General features: G+C 44.0%; 1 protein-coding gene across 3 annotated transcripts in view; it reads right to left on the bottom strand.

Annotated features, from left to right (window-relative positions):
* Positions 1 to 17,023, bottom strand: part of MON2 (MON2 homolog, regulator of endosome-to-Golgi trafficking) — a 62,502-nt gene extending 45,479 nt beyond the window's left edge. For 2 of the 3 annotated variants that reach the window (XM_037515102.1, XM_037515103.2), the window contains exons 1-6: positions 16,876 to 17,023; positions 12,357 to 12,420; positions 2,689 to 2,816; positions 1,653 to 1,784; positions 1,132 to 1,261; positions 116 to 213 (exon numbers count right to left, since the gene is read on the bottom strand). In XM_037515102.1, the coding sequence (XP_037370999.1) occupies positions 116 to 213; positions 1,132 to 1,261; positions 1,653 to 1,784; positions 2,689 to 2,816; positions 12,357 to 12,420; positions 16,876 to 16,986 (663 nt within the window). In that variant the 5' untranslated portion in view covers positions 16,987 to 17,023. Of the gene's footprint in view, positions 1 to 115; positions 214 to 1,131; positions 1,262 to 1,652; positions 1,785 to 2,688; positions 2,817 to 12,356; positions 12,421 to 16,875 lie in introns of those variants that run through there. The other variant, XM_054696743.1, reaches the window with a different exon arrangement.
* Positions 17,024 to 17,314: the final 291 nt, after the last annotated feature.

Here is a 17,314-nt window from a genome sequence, read left to right as displayed (position 1 = left end):
ATGCATTTTTTAAATTGACACACCAAAAAATTAAATCAGACATACATTTCCAAAATCAAAAAATTCATACAAAACTATATTCTACAATAAGAATTATTTTTATCAACTTAAATACCTGAAAAAGCATATATGCATCTTTAGCACAAGGCTTGAGGGTGCTGACAGATCTTCGGTTACTATTTCCTTGCACCAGCACCGGCTGTTCTATAATATCTACAATCAAAATAAAATGGAATTTAGGAGTCCACAATGACCTTTAATAAATCACAGGTACTCTTTAGAAGGAATATTTAAATTGCTTATTTACAGAATTATAAACTTCCTAAGTTCAGGATTAAACTTCAAAATAAAAAAAAAAAACCTGGAAATCTTATTTTTAAACAAAATGTCATTTAAAAAAACTACTCTTCACTCTCTTACATTCCCTTTAATAATATTAAGTGAAAAATAGAATTTTTGCTCCTATCTCTGATTTTCTCAGTCTTCCATTCTCCAGTTCCCTTTATTTTATGGTTTCAATATTTATATGATTTTTGAATGTGAGAAACACTCGCAGGACACGAAGGTCTCCCCCCACCCAGTTCAATTAAACAATGGAATGTTCAGAACACCAACATAACACCACAGCACAGTGACCAAAGCTGCTTCAGAAAGGTCGGCTGGGTAATGTGGGAAACTCAGGGGCCTCCACAGCCCAGAGAACCCCACAGGCCCAAATGAGAGACAAGATTCAGAGACCCCCAACAGCCAAACCCCCATTCCTTGCCCACCACCCCCTATATAAGCACCTGTTTTTTGTCCCCTCAACTGGCCACCCATTCAGGGCCTTTCTGCTCAGGGAGCTCTCTGTCCTTTTCCTACCTATCAATAAATCTCTTCCTTCTCTGCAGCTTTGGCCTTGATGTTGAATTCTTTCCTGGCCAACGACAAGCATGGAGAAAGAGCCCTCCTGGGGTCCCCAGCCTCCAGGCCTGCTCCCCAACTCCCTGATTCAGTACTGTTAAATACACTGCTTAAAGTATTCTGTTTTATTAGGTAGCCTAAGTTCCTAGGGCAAAGGCTGAAAAATCAATAAAAGGGAAATCATGGCTATAAAACACTATAAAAAGCAATCAACTTCCATCAACTCACCTTTGTGTCTCTCATCTTCAGCAACCATTCTCTCAAAGACAACAGTGACAACTTGCCGGACTGTAGCGGCAGCTGTGTTATTTGTAATATTATCTTTTGTGAAATGCAGTCGAAAACAAAGTACAATTGCCTAAAAAAAATTTCCACTTAGTATGCGATAAGAGAGAAGAACATGTATATTATTTTAATATTATCTAATAATTGAAAATTAAATAACTTATAAATGGCTGTTTCAATTGCAGATATTAAAAATGTACCCCTTTTTATACAATGAAACTGCATTTCCTATTCAAACCCATGACTGTCCGCTACACCCCAGGGACTTTGCTTAAGCACCATAACCAGATCTCAACTCTGATCTGGGGTAAATAAAACGCTAATGGTTTTCAGAACGCAATGCCCATTATCACATGACAGGGAAGATGCTTTGGTTCACACTGCACCAGGCTTTGCTCTTTCAGCCAGTTAATTCAGATAATGTTGCGAACCACATGTGAAACTATGGCAAACAGATCTCCTACCTTAGAGAGCGCCTCATCATGAACTACTGTGTTGGTTGTTAAAAGAACAAGAACTGTCTGAAGCAGCTTAAGTTCTTCAAGGCTATTTTCCATTAGCTGCCAAAGCATGTTAATTATATTTCCAGCTGCGGTCTGTAAAATAAGTTTAATTATTGTCAACAAATAAAATACAGGTGATTAATCCCTAAGTAAAAAATAGTACACAAATATTAACTCATTTGGAGAGAATTTCCTAATCACAATAACAAAATTGACATTTCTAGATCTACACATCCAAAATCATGACTCTCAACTAGCTTGAGACTTACAACCAAGTAACTTTCTTCTCAAAAAAACCAAACTTCCTTAAAATGTAATATCTCAAATATTTCATTTAGACATTAACGAATATGGATATACACAAATTAACTGAGTCTGTTATTTCTCATATATTATTATATCTACAATATTATAGAAAAAAAGTGCAGCTTGTATTAGCAACGCATTTATAAACTCAAAAAAATCCAACATTTACAATGCTATACTAAAGGCAAAATAATTTACCACTTCTATTAAAATATGTTGTGGAGTACAAAGTAAACACTACTGAGTTTGAAAGCGTGATGCAGATTCATAGTGATGAAATTTTTTTTTTTACCATCATAACGTTAGAGACAAAAAATATGCTTCGGTTAATAAAAACAATTTATCACTTCAGATAATCTAGGAAACAGCTTTTCCTTCCTACCTTAAAAAAGAGTAAGAATATATATAATGTCTTCAATGATACTGAAGGTCTGCTTGGCTCTCAAAGTTACCGTTTCTACCACTGAACTGTGACTTCTTAGATTACAAATGACAAAATGTACTCCATTTTTATTTATTATTTATGAGTGCTTGACAACGAGAAAATTGGCAATCTTTTAAAATTAAGTCATGTCCTTCAAGCACAGTGCTATTCATAAAACTGTTTTACATTAAATCAGTTTTATTCTCTTTATGAAAACTCCTGATTCAAGTTCTGTGTGCACAGTTCAGACAGAATCTTCGTTATTACCTCAGACACGACTTCATGTGACATGAGTCTCTGAATGGCGGCCAAACACAGCTGAGTGATCTTCGGTTCCTTGGTTCCACAACCCATTAGAAAAGGTTGAACAACCTCTGAGCTGTTCTCTTTCAATGCTTTATTTAGAACACATATAAAATAAATCATTAAATCTAATTCATATCTAGGAGTACATTTTTAAAATAGTTACAACCTGTAATGACAATCTTTTATAAAAACAACTGAACCAAGGGACTTTGCTTAAGCACCATAACCAGATTTCAACTCTAATCTGGGGTAAATAAAAACACCAAAGTAAAAATCAAGTAGTAAGAGTTAAAATGCCTACTACAGATTAGCTAAACTACATCTTTCCCAGGGCTTTCTTCTGACACACTGTCCTCTGGCTTCCTCCATCTTCTACTATAAAGTGTTTAAGGACAACTTTTTTGAAGTTCTAACCCCCGCCTCACAGGGGATTAAGATTTCACACTCTAGAAAAATTAAAAATAGTATATACATCATCCCCAACCATAGTATTGAATGAAAGTATAGAAGCATCTTAGAAATTTATTATGTCTTGAATTTACATAGCCCTCCTTTCTTCTGTAAGAAATAAAACATGTTAAAGACTATTTCTGTTATTACTGAAGCATTATTTCAAATTAATCAGATGTAGGTGGGGTAATTCCAAATCTTAATTTAACACCTTCAAGCAAGTCAATTATTTTAGAAATATTAAAGCAACTACAAAATGTAAGTGGTGAGAAAATACACACACTGAAGTATATATAATTAAATTTACAAAATGAAATTAAGTCAATACATATTCCCTGATTGTCTGCACTAAGATGGGTAAGACAGGTCTTTCATCCTAAGGAAATCTGAATAAATAACATGAAACTCATGGTCAAGAGGACATTAAATTTTGGGGATTTGCTATATGTTTCCAAAGGTATTACATCCCTCAATTATTTTTTGAGGTTAAGACTTGTAGTAAAGACAGAAATCTAAGTCTTAGCATGTTTTTCAAAAGAAACTGAAAAGTCATCTGGGATCACCATTAAAAGTGAAAAACCAGTACAAACATTAATTTTATCATTAAATCCCCACACACGTTCTCCCAAAACTCGCTTTATGGTAAATAAAGACTACAATTTCCTACATCATATTCTCAAAATTCCTCTGTATACCAGAATAAATTATTGATTTAAGCAGAACTAAGGTGGAAAATATGACTGACAAAAAACTGTTTTCAAGAGTTCTCTCTAATTTCCTTGCTTTCTTTGTGTCTAAAGGTTTTCACTCAAAAACTAAGACATAACTTTTCATAAAAATGTCCCAAAACATTCATATAGGAATGATTAAAAGGTGACCACAAAGCTTAATACATACTATTCTAGAACAGTGGTTAAATATGCTTTCACAGTCAAGCTTTCCAGAATCAGTGAAGTATGAGGCAACTACTAACTGTGCTAAATATTCCTAATCATTAAATGTTGTTCAAGCAAATAAAAGTTTTCAATAGTAACAAGTTGCATTTTTAATTTTTATTATAACATTAACATATCTTTCATTAACACATCATAATAATCAGAGAATTTATAGGGCATGATTTGACCCGTGACAAAGTAGGTGGAATTGGAAAATATGTCCACCCCGGGGTTTTCTAGTCTCCCCCACCGCATCATGCTGCCGCTCTCTGAAGCTAACAGCATGCAAGGAGCAGGGGAGCTGGACGTAGCTGAGAGCAATCAGTGATCTGCCCTTGACAGCTGTCTGCCTGACATCTCCAAGTACTAAGGGAAGGATCCTGTCTTCACAGAAGAAAAATGTACTTTTAGAGTCTAAGATGACAGTGATTTCAAGACATACTCAGAGTATTAATCAAAAAGAAATTCAGTGTCAACTGAACTATGATACAAGGCTTTTTAATCACTGAGCACTGTTCCCGATTTCTCCTCTGGGCTACCGCGAGCACTAGGTGCCTCACTTCTTGAAAGAGTTCTTCACTACTGTCTGAGATTTTCTTCTCACTCAGAAGACCCATTCTGCACCTTTTGATATTAGTGCTTTTATGATCTCACCACCAGAGATTAACAGAAAGCTTCTGCATGACAACTAGGTTGACATTTCAAATAGCAATTAAAACTTACGTAATATTAAATACATATGTATTTTAACTGATGTGACATGAACAACCAAGTTCACACACACAACGAAAAAGACAACCCCAGACGACCTGGCCCACAGTGATCCCAAGACGCCATCAATTATAAAATACACACTGATTTGGGGCATGTTAAGAGGTAAAAATAAAATAATAAGCTATATATCTTGAATGAACAAAATAAGGTTAGTCACAATGAAATACTTAGAGATATCATATCAGTAATCCAGGCCTATCAAGCTGAGATAAATTTAAGATAGTAATCAAATTTTTAAAACTTTATTTTAAAATAATGTGAAGGAACCAAACATCTAGCTTTAGTCTCCTCACTTTTGTTTTCCCCAGTTTGCATGCGAACATAAGTCAAAAGGGAAGCTCTCTGTTACCCAAATCAGATGACCACCAACAACAATAACCTACTGAGCTATTCCAAGTCTTCTGAAGCATAATGTGAAGAATAAAAATATGTCCGCAATATCGAGATCACAACACACTAAGATCATTAAAAAAAAAAAACTTTACTGATTTCTTTCTCTTTTTCAAAAAGTGGCAGAGATCCTATATAAGCAGAAATTTACCTTGCTCTTCTCATTGAAAAGTAACGCTTTCTCTTTTTGTGCATAATTTTAATGACGTGCTGTATTTTTTTAATAAAAACCTTCCTATGAGATCAGATTTAAGAAATTACATTGAGGAAAAGGCTATATAGGGCCTCCCCAGTGGCGCAGCGGTTGAGCACTGGGCTGCAAAGCTGCCCGCAGCCTCTGCAGTGCCGGTTCGATCCCCGGCTGCTCCCTGGCCACCGGAGGAGGGTCCCACATGGCGCGCAGACCTCTCCTGCCGCCCGCTGCTCCCCTCAGCAGTGTACCTCGGTCCTTCTGCCTGTTCTGCTCCCCGCTCTGGTGAATCTTCTCACCCTCCCACGCTTCTGACTGTACCCAGTGCTTGTATAAATAAATAAACAAACAAACAAATAAATCTTTTTAAAAAAAAAGGCTATACAGCTATATAAAGACATGTTCTTTAATTTTTCTTTAATTGCAGGGAAAAAGAGACAACAGTAGACTCTTTTACCATCACTCTACTTCAATCTCCATTAAACTATGCAGACAGCTCTTGGGGGTAAGAAAACTTTATTTCCACCTAAGTCCTTTGATAAGCATAACTCCTTTATAGAGTCAACACTATGTTTGATAAATGTATTTGTTTCCAAATTTTATAACTGAGATCAAATGATGCACTCTCACACACCTGCAGCAGTCCAGCTGTCCCCATATCCCAGGGGTTTCCTGGCTCTGAGCGTCTCACTGCATAATTGCAGTTTTTATCCTGGAAAAAAAGAATTACACTAGGATACCCCACTAGGAGTCATATTAGTAGAGGTGATCAAAAGCTTATTATAATAAATGTTAATGGTCAGTAACAAATTTTAATTCTTGTGAAAGAAAGAAACTTATGACATAGACACAACTACTAGCCTCAAAATCCTTAAAATCTAGTTATGGGGAAAACATAAAATATTTTTTCCTTTTATATATACCTTACATCAGTCTTTCTTTTCGTACAATAGATGCTTTCTCCTCTCAGGAAAATTCCCACAAGTCGCCCGTGCACCGTCACCAGAGTCCCTTGTGCTCTTCCCTCCCGTTCTGATCCTGCTCCCTTGCCCTCCCTGCAGAATGTCTCTGATGTACAGTCGCCTGCTAATTTTGTTTAATTTATTCTAATTTTTTTTTCCTGATCCCTTACTTGGTTCCCCTACATTCCTCCTCTAAGAGAAGCCGTCCAATATTTTTCTTTTTCTTTCTGGCTTATTTCACTGAGCATAATCCATTCTAGCTCCATCTATGCTGCTGTGAATGGCATGAGTTTATCTTTCTGATTGCTAAAAAATATTACTTTGTGTATATGTACCACATCTTCTTGATCCAGTCATCTATTTTGGGGCATTTGGGTTGTTTCCAGAGCTTACCTATTGTAAATTGTGCTGCAGTAAACAGGCGTACAGATGTCCTTTTGAATTAACAAACATTAAATTTTTAAATGGTTTTAAAGGTTGGAAAATTTTTAAGTGACTCAAGATTAGAAGGATAAATGAACCTATCGGCAGTTTCATATTAAAAGCACATTATAGGAAAGGGAAGAACTATTCAACACATAGTGTTGGCAAAATTGGTTCATTTTGCAAAAGAAAAATAAAGTCCAGTCCTCACATTGCCTCATGTTATTAAGAAAAAAATGAAACTATAGGAAAACTACAAGAAAACAAAAATGACTATCAGTGATACAGAAGCAACAAAAAAAAAAGAAAAATAATAAGATTGTGTAAAAATGAAAAGTATCTACATAAGATAGTAAAAGGCATATGGACTTTAGAAAATATAATCTAAACATGATGGGATGTTAATATCTTTGCTTATAAAATGCTCAAACAATTTGATAAGGAAAATACAAATACTCAAACATATAATGAAAAAAGGAAATATTTAATGCATTCAGAGAAAGATGTTCAAATTAAAAAGAAACATCAATTAAAATAAGTATCATTTGGGGCCTCCCCGGTGGCGCAGCGGTTGAGCGCTGGGTTGCGAAGCTGCCCGCAGCCTCTGCAGCGCCGGTTCGATCCCCGGCTGCTCCCCGGCCACCGGAGGAGGGTCCCACATGGCGCGCAGACCTCTCCTGCCGCCCGCTGCTCCCCTCAGCAGTGTCCTTCAGTCCTTCTGCCTGCTCTGCTCCCCGCTCTGGCTCTGGTGAATTCTCTCACCCTCCCACGCTTCTGACTGTACCCAGTGCTTGTATAAATAAATAAATAAATCTTTAAAAAAAAAAAATTTGAAAAAAAAAAAAAGTATCATTTGCCTGTTCAATTATCAAAAAGAGACTTTTAAAATAACAACCCTGGCGAGGATATTATGAAAATACACTCACGTATTGTTGGTAAAGGTATAAACTTTTGTCTTTTCAGAAAACAGCGTGGTAACAAGTTCCAAGAATATGTTCCTATCCCTTAATAATTTTATTTCTAGAAATATATGTTAAGGTAATAATTCTAAATACTGAAATATGCCTAATGTAAAGAAATGGATAAATAAGCTACAATCATTTGCTAACATGTTATACAACAATTTTTAAAAATTAGAAACTCTGGAATCTAAGAAAAGTATCATGACAACAACGGGCAGACTATAAGTAAAAAAAAAAACAAAAAACAATGTGAGGGAAAGGAATAAATGGAAACCTACTAAAAGCCTACGCAAGGGTTGCGGAGGAACTACAGCACCTCGGCCCGGTCGGCCCCTCTGTGAAGATGGCCTCCGTCCCAGTCACCACGCTGCCTAGCCTGGTCACAGCAATCGCCTCCCGCCAGGTCTCCGCCTGAGCGACAGCACGACGAGTGATACCCTGCATACTGCAGTCAGGACAATTTCCATTAAAATCTTAATAAAAACACATCACTTCCCCACTCAAACTCTTTCCGTCACTGCTCAAGGACCTCAGAGAACGGCAATCCCCGACTAGAATACTGAGCCAGACCAAGCTCTTTTCCGCCTCCTGTTCCCGTCCCAGCGTCTCCTCTCCTTTCCACTTGCACGCCGCATTTGCCCAGCCAACCAATTCCTTTTCAGGCTTCGAGACTCAGCTTCGGACTCCCAGGGTGGCTGGCTGACATGAACTAAAATTCATGTATGTATTCAGAAAATCACAACACAAAGTTAAAGAGAAATAGAATTTACATACTAGAGGCAGAGTTAATAGTTACTTGCATTATGGAGCAACGTATTTCATCAACCTTCATCTTCTGAGGGCTAACTCTTCCCCATGTAACGTGCTAACTACAAGCAATACGAGGAAGAATAATGTTGGACATATTCCAACATCTGATTCCAGATGTTGATCCTAACTCAGGGAATCTGTCATTGGAAAGGAAAATTTCTAGCAAAAGATTTCAAAAGCAAATGGAGGAGCAGGTAAGGGAAACAGAATGCATGGCACAGACATACTTTTTTCAAGTACATTTCTTATAATTTCATATAGATTGTAAATGAATTATATTACCCATCTTTGTATCTCTTCCTAGTGCTTTATACATATTTATTCCCTTATTAAGAATGTTATATGATATACTCTGCACATAAATTACCTTTTAATATCAGAAAAAAATTAAAAAGTATAGTTACTTATTGCTACTTAAGTTAGAGATCTTTAGGTGATAGGACCATGTTGATACGAAAAAGACGGGAGAACTGTGTGAGAAAGAACACAGATCATATATAATGACTATCCACGTGACAGCTCCACCTGTAATAGTGACAGCAGCTGCAAGCAGCTAGGGAAATGTAACTGATAGTTTCGAGTAGGAGTTAAAGATACAATTTTAAAAGATATCAATGTAAAAAGATATAACTTCACTGATTTCCTTATTTCAAATAATTCAAAAAGCTGATTCTCTTCATAAATTTTCTGTACAATACAAACCTTATCAATTTCTTGTCTATTTTAAGCTGGGATAATAAAAACAATTTATAATATTGGATAGTCAAATGTAAGATTAAGATACTTTGCCTTATAAATGAAAAACCTAATGTCGCTACCTCTCATTTGCAGAGTTTTATCTTTAAAGAAAAAGAAAATTTTAGATAATGACCTGTAAATTTGAATCAATGCTGACATTACCTGGCATAGCATTCCCACTTATGTCAGCATTCATGACAGCAGTGAAAACAAAGAAAAATAAACATTAAAGTAGGCGCTTAAAAGAAGGGGAGATGTAAAGCATAGGTATATTCTGCAGTATAGATAACTTCCTCTTGGAAATTAAATACAGGAAAGCTAAAGTTGGCTAGGATTCTACGCTGTGCAACAGTTATCAGACTAGTTGATCCTAATGAAAGGTTATGATTTTTTTTTTAAAGATTTATTTATTTATTTATTTATTTATTTATTTATTTATTTATTTATTTATGCAAGCACTGGGGACAGTCAGAAGTGCGGGAGGGTGAGAGGATTCACCAGAGCCAGAGCGGGGAGCAGAGCAGGCAGAAGGACCCAAGTACACTGCTGAGGGGAGCAGCGGGCGGCAGGAGAGGTCTGCGCGCCATGTGGGACCCTCCTTCAGTGGCTGGGAAGCAGCCGGGGATCGAACCGGCGCTGCCGAGGATGCGGGCAGCTTCGCAACCCAGCGCTCAACCGGTGCGCCACCGGGGAGGCCCGAAAGGTTATGATTTTTATAGCAGCCCTCTATATTTCTTGGATCTGCAGAGATATCTGAGATTCGGTATCAATCCAATATCCTATCTCATTTGAGACTTTAACATTCATTACAGCACAAAAGTAGTGACCTATAATCTCTGACACTATAGAGAAGGAAATACTTCTCAGGAAATAAATGAAAAGCTAACTAAGTTTTGTTTGTTTTTTTTTCCCCCACAATTAACTGTACTCTCAATTAAGCAGTTTAAAATTATATATTGATTGATTTTAAACTCTCCTTGTTCTTATGAGCCATTGATTTTAAAGACAGCAGAGGTCTGTATCTCTATAAATTTGGGGTACAACTGCTATAAATGTCTTAAAAATTGCAGAAAAAGTTTAAATGCTAATATACCTCTTCAAGTACATGGCTCTGGGTACTACTAAAACTATTAATTGTAGCTGCATAAAATTTGGTCTAGCTTGATTAGAATAAAGCTAAATGAATCACAATGAAATTAACACCCTACTTATAGATAAAACTCATATTAAGTAAGACAAGACTTTTTTACTTATTCTTAGATTAATTAAACATTTTTCTTGGCATAGACCTTTGCACTAGACAAGTGATGCTCCAAAACAGTCTTTAAAAAAAATCTTCTGTCAGGGGCCTCCCCAGTGGCGCAGCGGTTGAGCGCTGGGCTGCGAGGCTGCCCGCAGCCTCTGCAGCACCTGTTTGATCCCCTGCCGCGGGCTAGGGTCCCACATGGCGCGCAGACCTCTCCTGGCGCCCACTGCTCCCCTCAGCAGTGTACTTCGGTCCTTCTGCCTGTTCTGCTCCCTGCTCTGGCTCTGGTGAATTCTCTCACCCTCCCGCGCTTCTGACTGTACCCAGTGCTCGTGTAAATAAATAAATGAATAAATCTTTAAACAAAAAAAAAAAGTCTTCTGTCAATGCAGACCAATGAAAACTTCCATTATTGAAGAATAATTAAGGACTTACCATGATATCAGCAATGACAGTAGCAAAATTTTGTAATGCTATTCTAGTATGACTGGCCTATGGTATTTCCAGTTTTAAAACTGGAGATCTTCCAGGTCATTGTTTATCTTGAAAGCAACAATTTCCCCACAGTAACTAATCTACCCAAATGCATTACCCCAGGGGCAAATTTCCAGCAAAGCTGACTAGCCTGTGTGAAATCTACTGTTACTTACTATCAATATTCATCTGTAATACTCTGAAATTTTACCAATTAGGAATTTGTCAGTATCCTTTTCAAAAAATGTAAAGAGACAAGTGTTGACAAAATTCTTTACCGTTTGGACTGTATGTAAATCAACTTCTCCTATAACTACCTGAGACCAAAGTACCACAGGAACTGCAAACGCAGACAGAAGGGTCAGCGGGCTGAGTGCTGGCTAAGTACAAACGTCCGGGAGGAAGCAGTCAGTATGGAAACTTCCCGAAACAAGAATGTGGGCGCCGAAGAGCCCTGGATTTCAATCTGGTTTCACTACTGATGATGTGACTTTGAGCAAGTAACATCTCTCTGCATCTCAGTTTGCTCTACTGTAGGTAAGAACACTACCCCACAAGCTGCCGGACATGACGTACACCAGCACAGCGCCTCATGGCTAACAGATTCTCAAGAGAGGACAGTCTCCTTCTTTCCATGTGCATCACTCAGGCACCAAAGAAAGGGAGCAGCAGAGACTGAGTATGAACAGGGCGCGAGAAAAACATTTGAAAATACCACCTTGAAAACCAGGTTCAATCCAGAAAATTTCAGAAAACCCGTCTTTTCTCCGTGCAACGCCCATCCTTCCTTCACGACCATATTGTCGAGTCCCAGGACGTACTCAGTACACACAGTGTATAGTGCACTAAAGCTATACATCATGACATTTTTAATCTTATATTAAAGGAAAAAAACAGACTTGGAAGGTGAAGTGAAAACCAATCTTCCATTCAATCCAATGCCACAAATGCTACACTAATGCCTTTCACGAGGAAGCTGCGTCTTGTCCTCCACAGGCGAGCAGAACGCAAAGACGTGCAAAAAAGAAAAATCCTTCCTTTGAAGGAGTCCGTAGTTTTAAGTTCTCCGATTTCAGAGAATTTTATAACAGTCATCTCTGAGAAACCCAATTAGTTCATAATTTAGGAAGTTTTTCCATGTTCTTCATCACTATGAATAGCATGTTAGAGCATTAGGAAGAAAAGCTACAGAAAACTGCTGGTTTTTTTAAAGATTCTGCTTGTACTGCTAGTCAAATTGTCATGAATTTTTAAATTTTCAATACAAAAACTTACCTGCTAAAATTTCAGTGTTTCGCGCAGCTATTGTTTTTACTTTTATTATTCCTGATTCAGCAGCCTGTGAGAATAAAAATACAATGAAAAGCTTAGCTATCATCAGGAGTTATCTAAGGGAAAGAAATCACACACGACAGATAAAATCTCAAGCACGTAAGTCACTAGCATCTTTTTTATTTTCAAAACGAGACGCCAAGCAGAGCAGGGACATAAACACTCGGTGTCCAGTGACTGACTGGTCATTCACACAACAGGTCGGCCCCGGAGGACGGTGCCTCTCTCTGCTTCAGGGCACGCTGGGAATGCCCCCGCCCCCCGTGGACATAAATGTTCAGAAAATAAAAAAATAAACATGCCCATATGAAACCGCAAAGCACCACACCATCAAGTCAGATTACTCTGCATTAGAAGAGACTATATAAGCGAGAACTTCGTTACTACTTTGAGGTGACGGTTTTTGCTAAACGCCCAGGCCATGCTCCTCAAGCATCGACAACAGCTCTTCACAAATACACCCAGCGGACACCACTCGGCGGTCATGACGCACTCTCCGCAGGGCCACGGGGCTGTTCTGTCACGACAGCCATTCCCCGCGAGGTCATGCCCGTCACGCCACCTCACGCAGCTCACACACATCCGCTTCTCCGTCGCAGCTGGAAGCCCCACGAGGAGGCGAGCCCTATTTCATTCACGCCTCCCGTCAGCACTGCTCCTCCTGCCCGCCCTGGCGCCTCGCACACAGGCCGCACGGTCAGCGTCTGACTCAGAAGACACTGCTGCAGAGACGGACGCGGCACCAGGGCCGCGGCTTCGCTGCCCGCCACTCTCGGCTCGGTCCTGCTCGCGGGCCGCTTCCCGTGGTGGCACTAGAATGTTACCGTCACTCCACACCTCACCATTTCTTCTCACACCAGCCAGGTAAGCAAAGAGGTGGGGGTGATAAGGATGGTGAAGGTCTAAACTAGATGACACTAATCAAGGTGCTCTGGAGAAAGAAAAATTAAATTAACTCATCTAAATCCAAAGAGCCGACGGAAGGGGAGCAGGGGTGACCGCCGAGGGCGGCGCAGGGCCGCCGTGGAGAGACCTCCTGAGCGTCCCCACCAGCAGGTCGCGGAGACTCACACACGCACCAAGTTCAATACCGTTTCCTTCACAAAAACTCCAATGCATTTTTCATGATCCCTCTGAGAGCAGAATCTCAAAATTAGAACAAATTCACCAAAGGTCCACATGAAGGATTCCCAAGGCACAGCATGAAACAAATGAGGGGTTCAAATAAATCACAATGTTGATAGAACAATGCACTCGGGAGCACCCGGGGAGGCGGGAACTGTCTGAAGGCTTGTGACGATGTTAGATGACAGGTAAAAATCAAAGGACCTAAAGTCAAGTCCACACTTGGGAATTCGTAATAGATCTAGAAATATTAAGAATGTCTGGATTACAAACAGACATACAGAAAAACCTCTGATACACACGACAGGTTTTCCTAACCTACCAAATGCTGAGACTGAAACGCAGGCGACGGGGAACAGTGACACGCACACGAGCGGAGCGCGCCTGCATGCCGGGCAGCCCTCGCCTCAGCATTCCAAAAAATTTAATCTCCAGCAAGTATCTAATTGGCACCTCATAAATAAACAAATGCTTTGCACCATGGCGGAGAGAAACAAGATGCAAAACCGACGGTTAGACAGGAAGCACAGAGTGAAACAGCAGACAAACACAGGCGTGAGCGGGGTGAGGGCACGCGGGAAGGCAGGGGGCGCGCACTGGCTGGAGAGCCGCGCGGGAGCGGCCGCTGGCTCGCTGGGGACTAGCTGGCGCCCGGCAGGCGCTCTCGGTCACTTCATAAACAAAGAGTGAAAGAGGAAAGAAATGAGAAAACTGCCTGGAAAGTTGGTCCATTGGTGAAACAAACGGAAGAGCAACATTTAAAGTGGGGCTGGCCGGCAGGTAGGATTCTAGCTGTGAAGGAGGGGAGGAGGTGACTCCAGGCCAGCACAAGGAAGCTCAGGAGGCGGAGCGTGGAGCCGGGAAGCCACCGAACGGAGCTGAAGGCGGCACAGCAGGCTGCACGGCTGGGCTGGTGGAAAAGCCTGTGAAGAAAAGCAGAGGCAATGAAGCTGGCAAGGAAGCCCGCGAAGGTCTCTGAGTGTAAAGCAGCTACTCGGGGTTCCCGAACCGTTGAGGCGAGTGCCATGGTGGCAGCACGGAGAATGCCCGTCACAGGTGCTGCCAGGCCAGGCTGAAGGCTGAGCCTGGAACTAGAGTAACCGCTGAGAAAACAGAAAAAAAGGAGGGAGGTGGGTTGGAAATCACAGCGCGACACGGAGCAGCGGTCAGGCGGGAGGACAGCCGGCGAGGACCAGCACGAGCAACGGCAGGTGCCAGCAGCAGAACCCGGGGGCTGGGCCGCACGGAAAGGCCATGTTTTGAGGAACAGAAGCTCAATGGTGAGCCCCGCCTAAAACGCGCGAACGCTGCTCGCCAGGTGGGTAGGAAGAAAAGCGGACCGTGGACCGTGGGGGAAGCTGCGGGTGTCCCGGTGGTGGGGGCAACGCAGTAACGCCCGCGGGGGGGACCCTGTACTTCTAACGTGCGAACAGCACTGTGAACCAACGTCACCTCAATGAAGAAGCAAATCAAGTGGCGCTGCTACCCCTGCAGCCCGTCCGCCTTCTCCCCCGAGCTCCGGCTCGCCTTCCTCGGGAATCCCACGGGCCTCTCCCGAAGACGCCACGTCGGGCACTCCTCCTGCCACGCTCGCCAGTGCCCCGAGTCAACTTCTCCTCCGTCGCCAAGGCAGTTTCCCTCACACTCCCTACCACGGCCTCTCCCACCACCAGCCCCTCCTAGCAACAAGGTCGCTTGCTCCCTCATCCCAGACCAGGCGGCCCCAGTCACACCCCTGTGCCTCTCATTCCCATTTGTCCCATCAACGCCGTTCTGCCCCCCTCCCTCCCTCTGCCCCAAGATGACGTGCAAAGTCTCAGGCTGAGTCAGTTCGCACACCCGTGCCTTTGCCACCCCAGCCTTCGGGGGGCCCGCGCTCCAGCAGGCACTCCCCTCTCTCCCAGCCCCAAGGCCACAGGCTGCCCAGCTGACTCTCCCCTCCTGCCCGCTATTCCCCGCGCCCGGCGGGCGGCATAGCCACCCACATGCGGGAGAGACCCTGTGCCTCCCAGTCAGATCCGGAGTTGGAAACCAATGTTGTCTCACTTAGGGGGGAAAAAACCTTAAAAAAAAATTCCCTCTTCAGTCCTGATCTTCTTACTTTATATTATTCCTGGTGTATCTTAGCTACTTGTATGGTTATTATATAAACTGATCCTCCGAGACCTCCCTCTCTTAGGGCCACACTATCCTTTCCAAACACCTGCTGGCCGACGCCATCTGGACGTCACACGGAGTCTCAATCCTAATATACTTGCAAGCTCTCACTGTCCCCACAGACGACTGTTTCTCCTACAGCCCTTCTCGAGGCAATCCAGCCACCTCCTCATGACAGAGGCTGGGGAACCCTCACAGCATCAGCACCAACTACTGAGTGGCTGAGAAAAAGCCTAACCGCCACCTTCCCAAGGCAAAGCCTGTGCTTTCCCCCGCCAGGTGACACCTGCTCTTCTGCTAAAGAACGGCAGGTGGAGTCCGCTGACAACTGAGGAGACAAAAGTGTTGGCAGAGCAGGTTCTTTTTGGAAGCATCAAATCCAAACTTCATAGGGCAAGTTCTCATCACAGAATCTTTCCTGACAGTGAAGGCAAGTCATTTAAGTAAGTATGAAAATAACTCCGAATTCCTCGGCGAGCTCTGCGGGAAAGCAGCAGCCTCCGGACTGCAGCAGACGGGACCCGGCAACTGCTTGTCCCTGGGGCACCGCACACTTCCGAGACAGCAGAAGTTGAGCAGCTTTTTATAAAACTTGCAAGATAAAGCAAATGCCAAAATGTCAATCCAGGAAGGACTCCAGACCCCACTGGGCTCACTACCTGGGGCCCCACACCCTCTGGCTGCGGCCGCGTCCCCTGCAGTCCAGGGGCGGCCGAAGAGGCCGAGGCGCCGGGGCCAGGCGGCCCACCCGGGCCGCAGCGCCCAGAGCCAGACGCGCCCGCCGAGACCCCCAGTGCCGGCGCCCGCCGGCGGCCCCAGACGACCGGCCCCGACGCGGCAGGGGCCTGGGCGGCAGGGGACGGCTCCGCTCCCCGCGCGCAGGTCCCCCCGCAGCGGGACAGCGCGCCCCGAGCCGCGAGCCCCAGCGCCTGTGCTCCGGCTCGGCCGGCCCCGAGCTCGGGGGGCCGGGGAAGGCGACCCCGACCCCGAAGGGACCGGGCCGAGGGGGACACCGCGCGCGGCGCCCGGACAGGCCCGCGGACCGCCCGCCGGCTCGGGACCCCGAGAGCTGAGGCCGAAACGAAAACCAGGCCGGCTGGGGGGCGGGCGCGCCCCGGGCCCCCGCGACCCCCGGGTCCCCCGGCCCCCCGCGTCCCCCCGCGCCCCGGCCCGGGCCCACCTCCTTGACGGGCGGGAACTTCTTCCTGCACTCCAGGGACAGGGCCCGCAGGTCGCTCTGCATGTTCTCCAGCAGCTTCTTCACCGCCTCGGGGCTGTGGGGGCCGGACATGGTCCCCCGCTCTCGGCCCAGCCTCGGCGGCGCGAGCCCCGGGCGCGGCCCCCTCCGCGCGGCCCCGCGCCCCGCGCCGCGCCGCGGCGCCCCCGCCCCCGCCCGCGGGCCCCGGCTCCGGCCGCGGCGCCGAACGCGGGCAGGTGCGAGCCGCTGCGCGCCCGCGGGCCGGCCGAGCTGGCGGAGGCTCAGCGCAGGCTCCCGGGCCCCCCGGCCTCGCCGACGCCATTTGCCGAGTCGCCCACAATCCCCGGCGCGCCCGGACACGTCAGCGGCGCTTCCGGGCGCCGCGGCCACCGCCCCCGCCGCGGCCAACCCGGGCTGCGAG

This window comes from Talpa occidentalis, unplaced genomic scaffold (genome assembly GCF_014898055.3).
Source record: "Talpa occidentalis isolate TD23 unplaced genomic scaffold, MPIMG_talOcc4v2.1 talOcc4.16, whole genome shotgun sequence".
NCBI lineage: Eukaryota > Metazoa > Chordata > Mammalia > Eulipotyphla > Talpidae > Talpa > Talpa occidentalis.
This window is presented reverse-complemented; position numbering and strand designations above follow the sequence as displayed.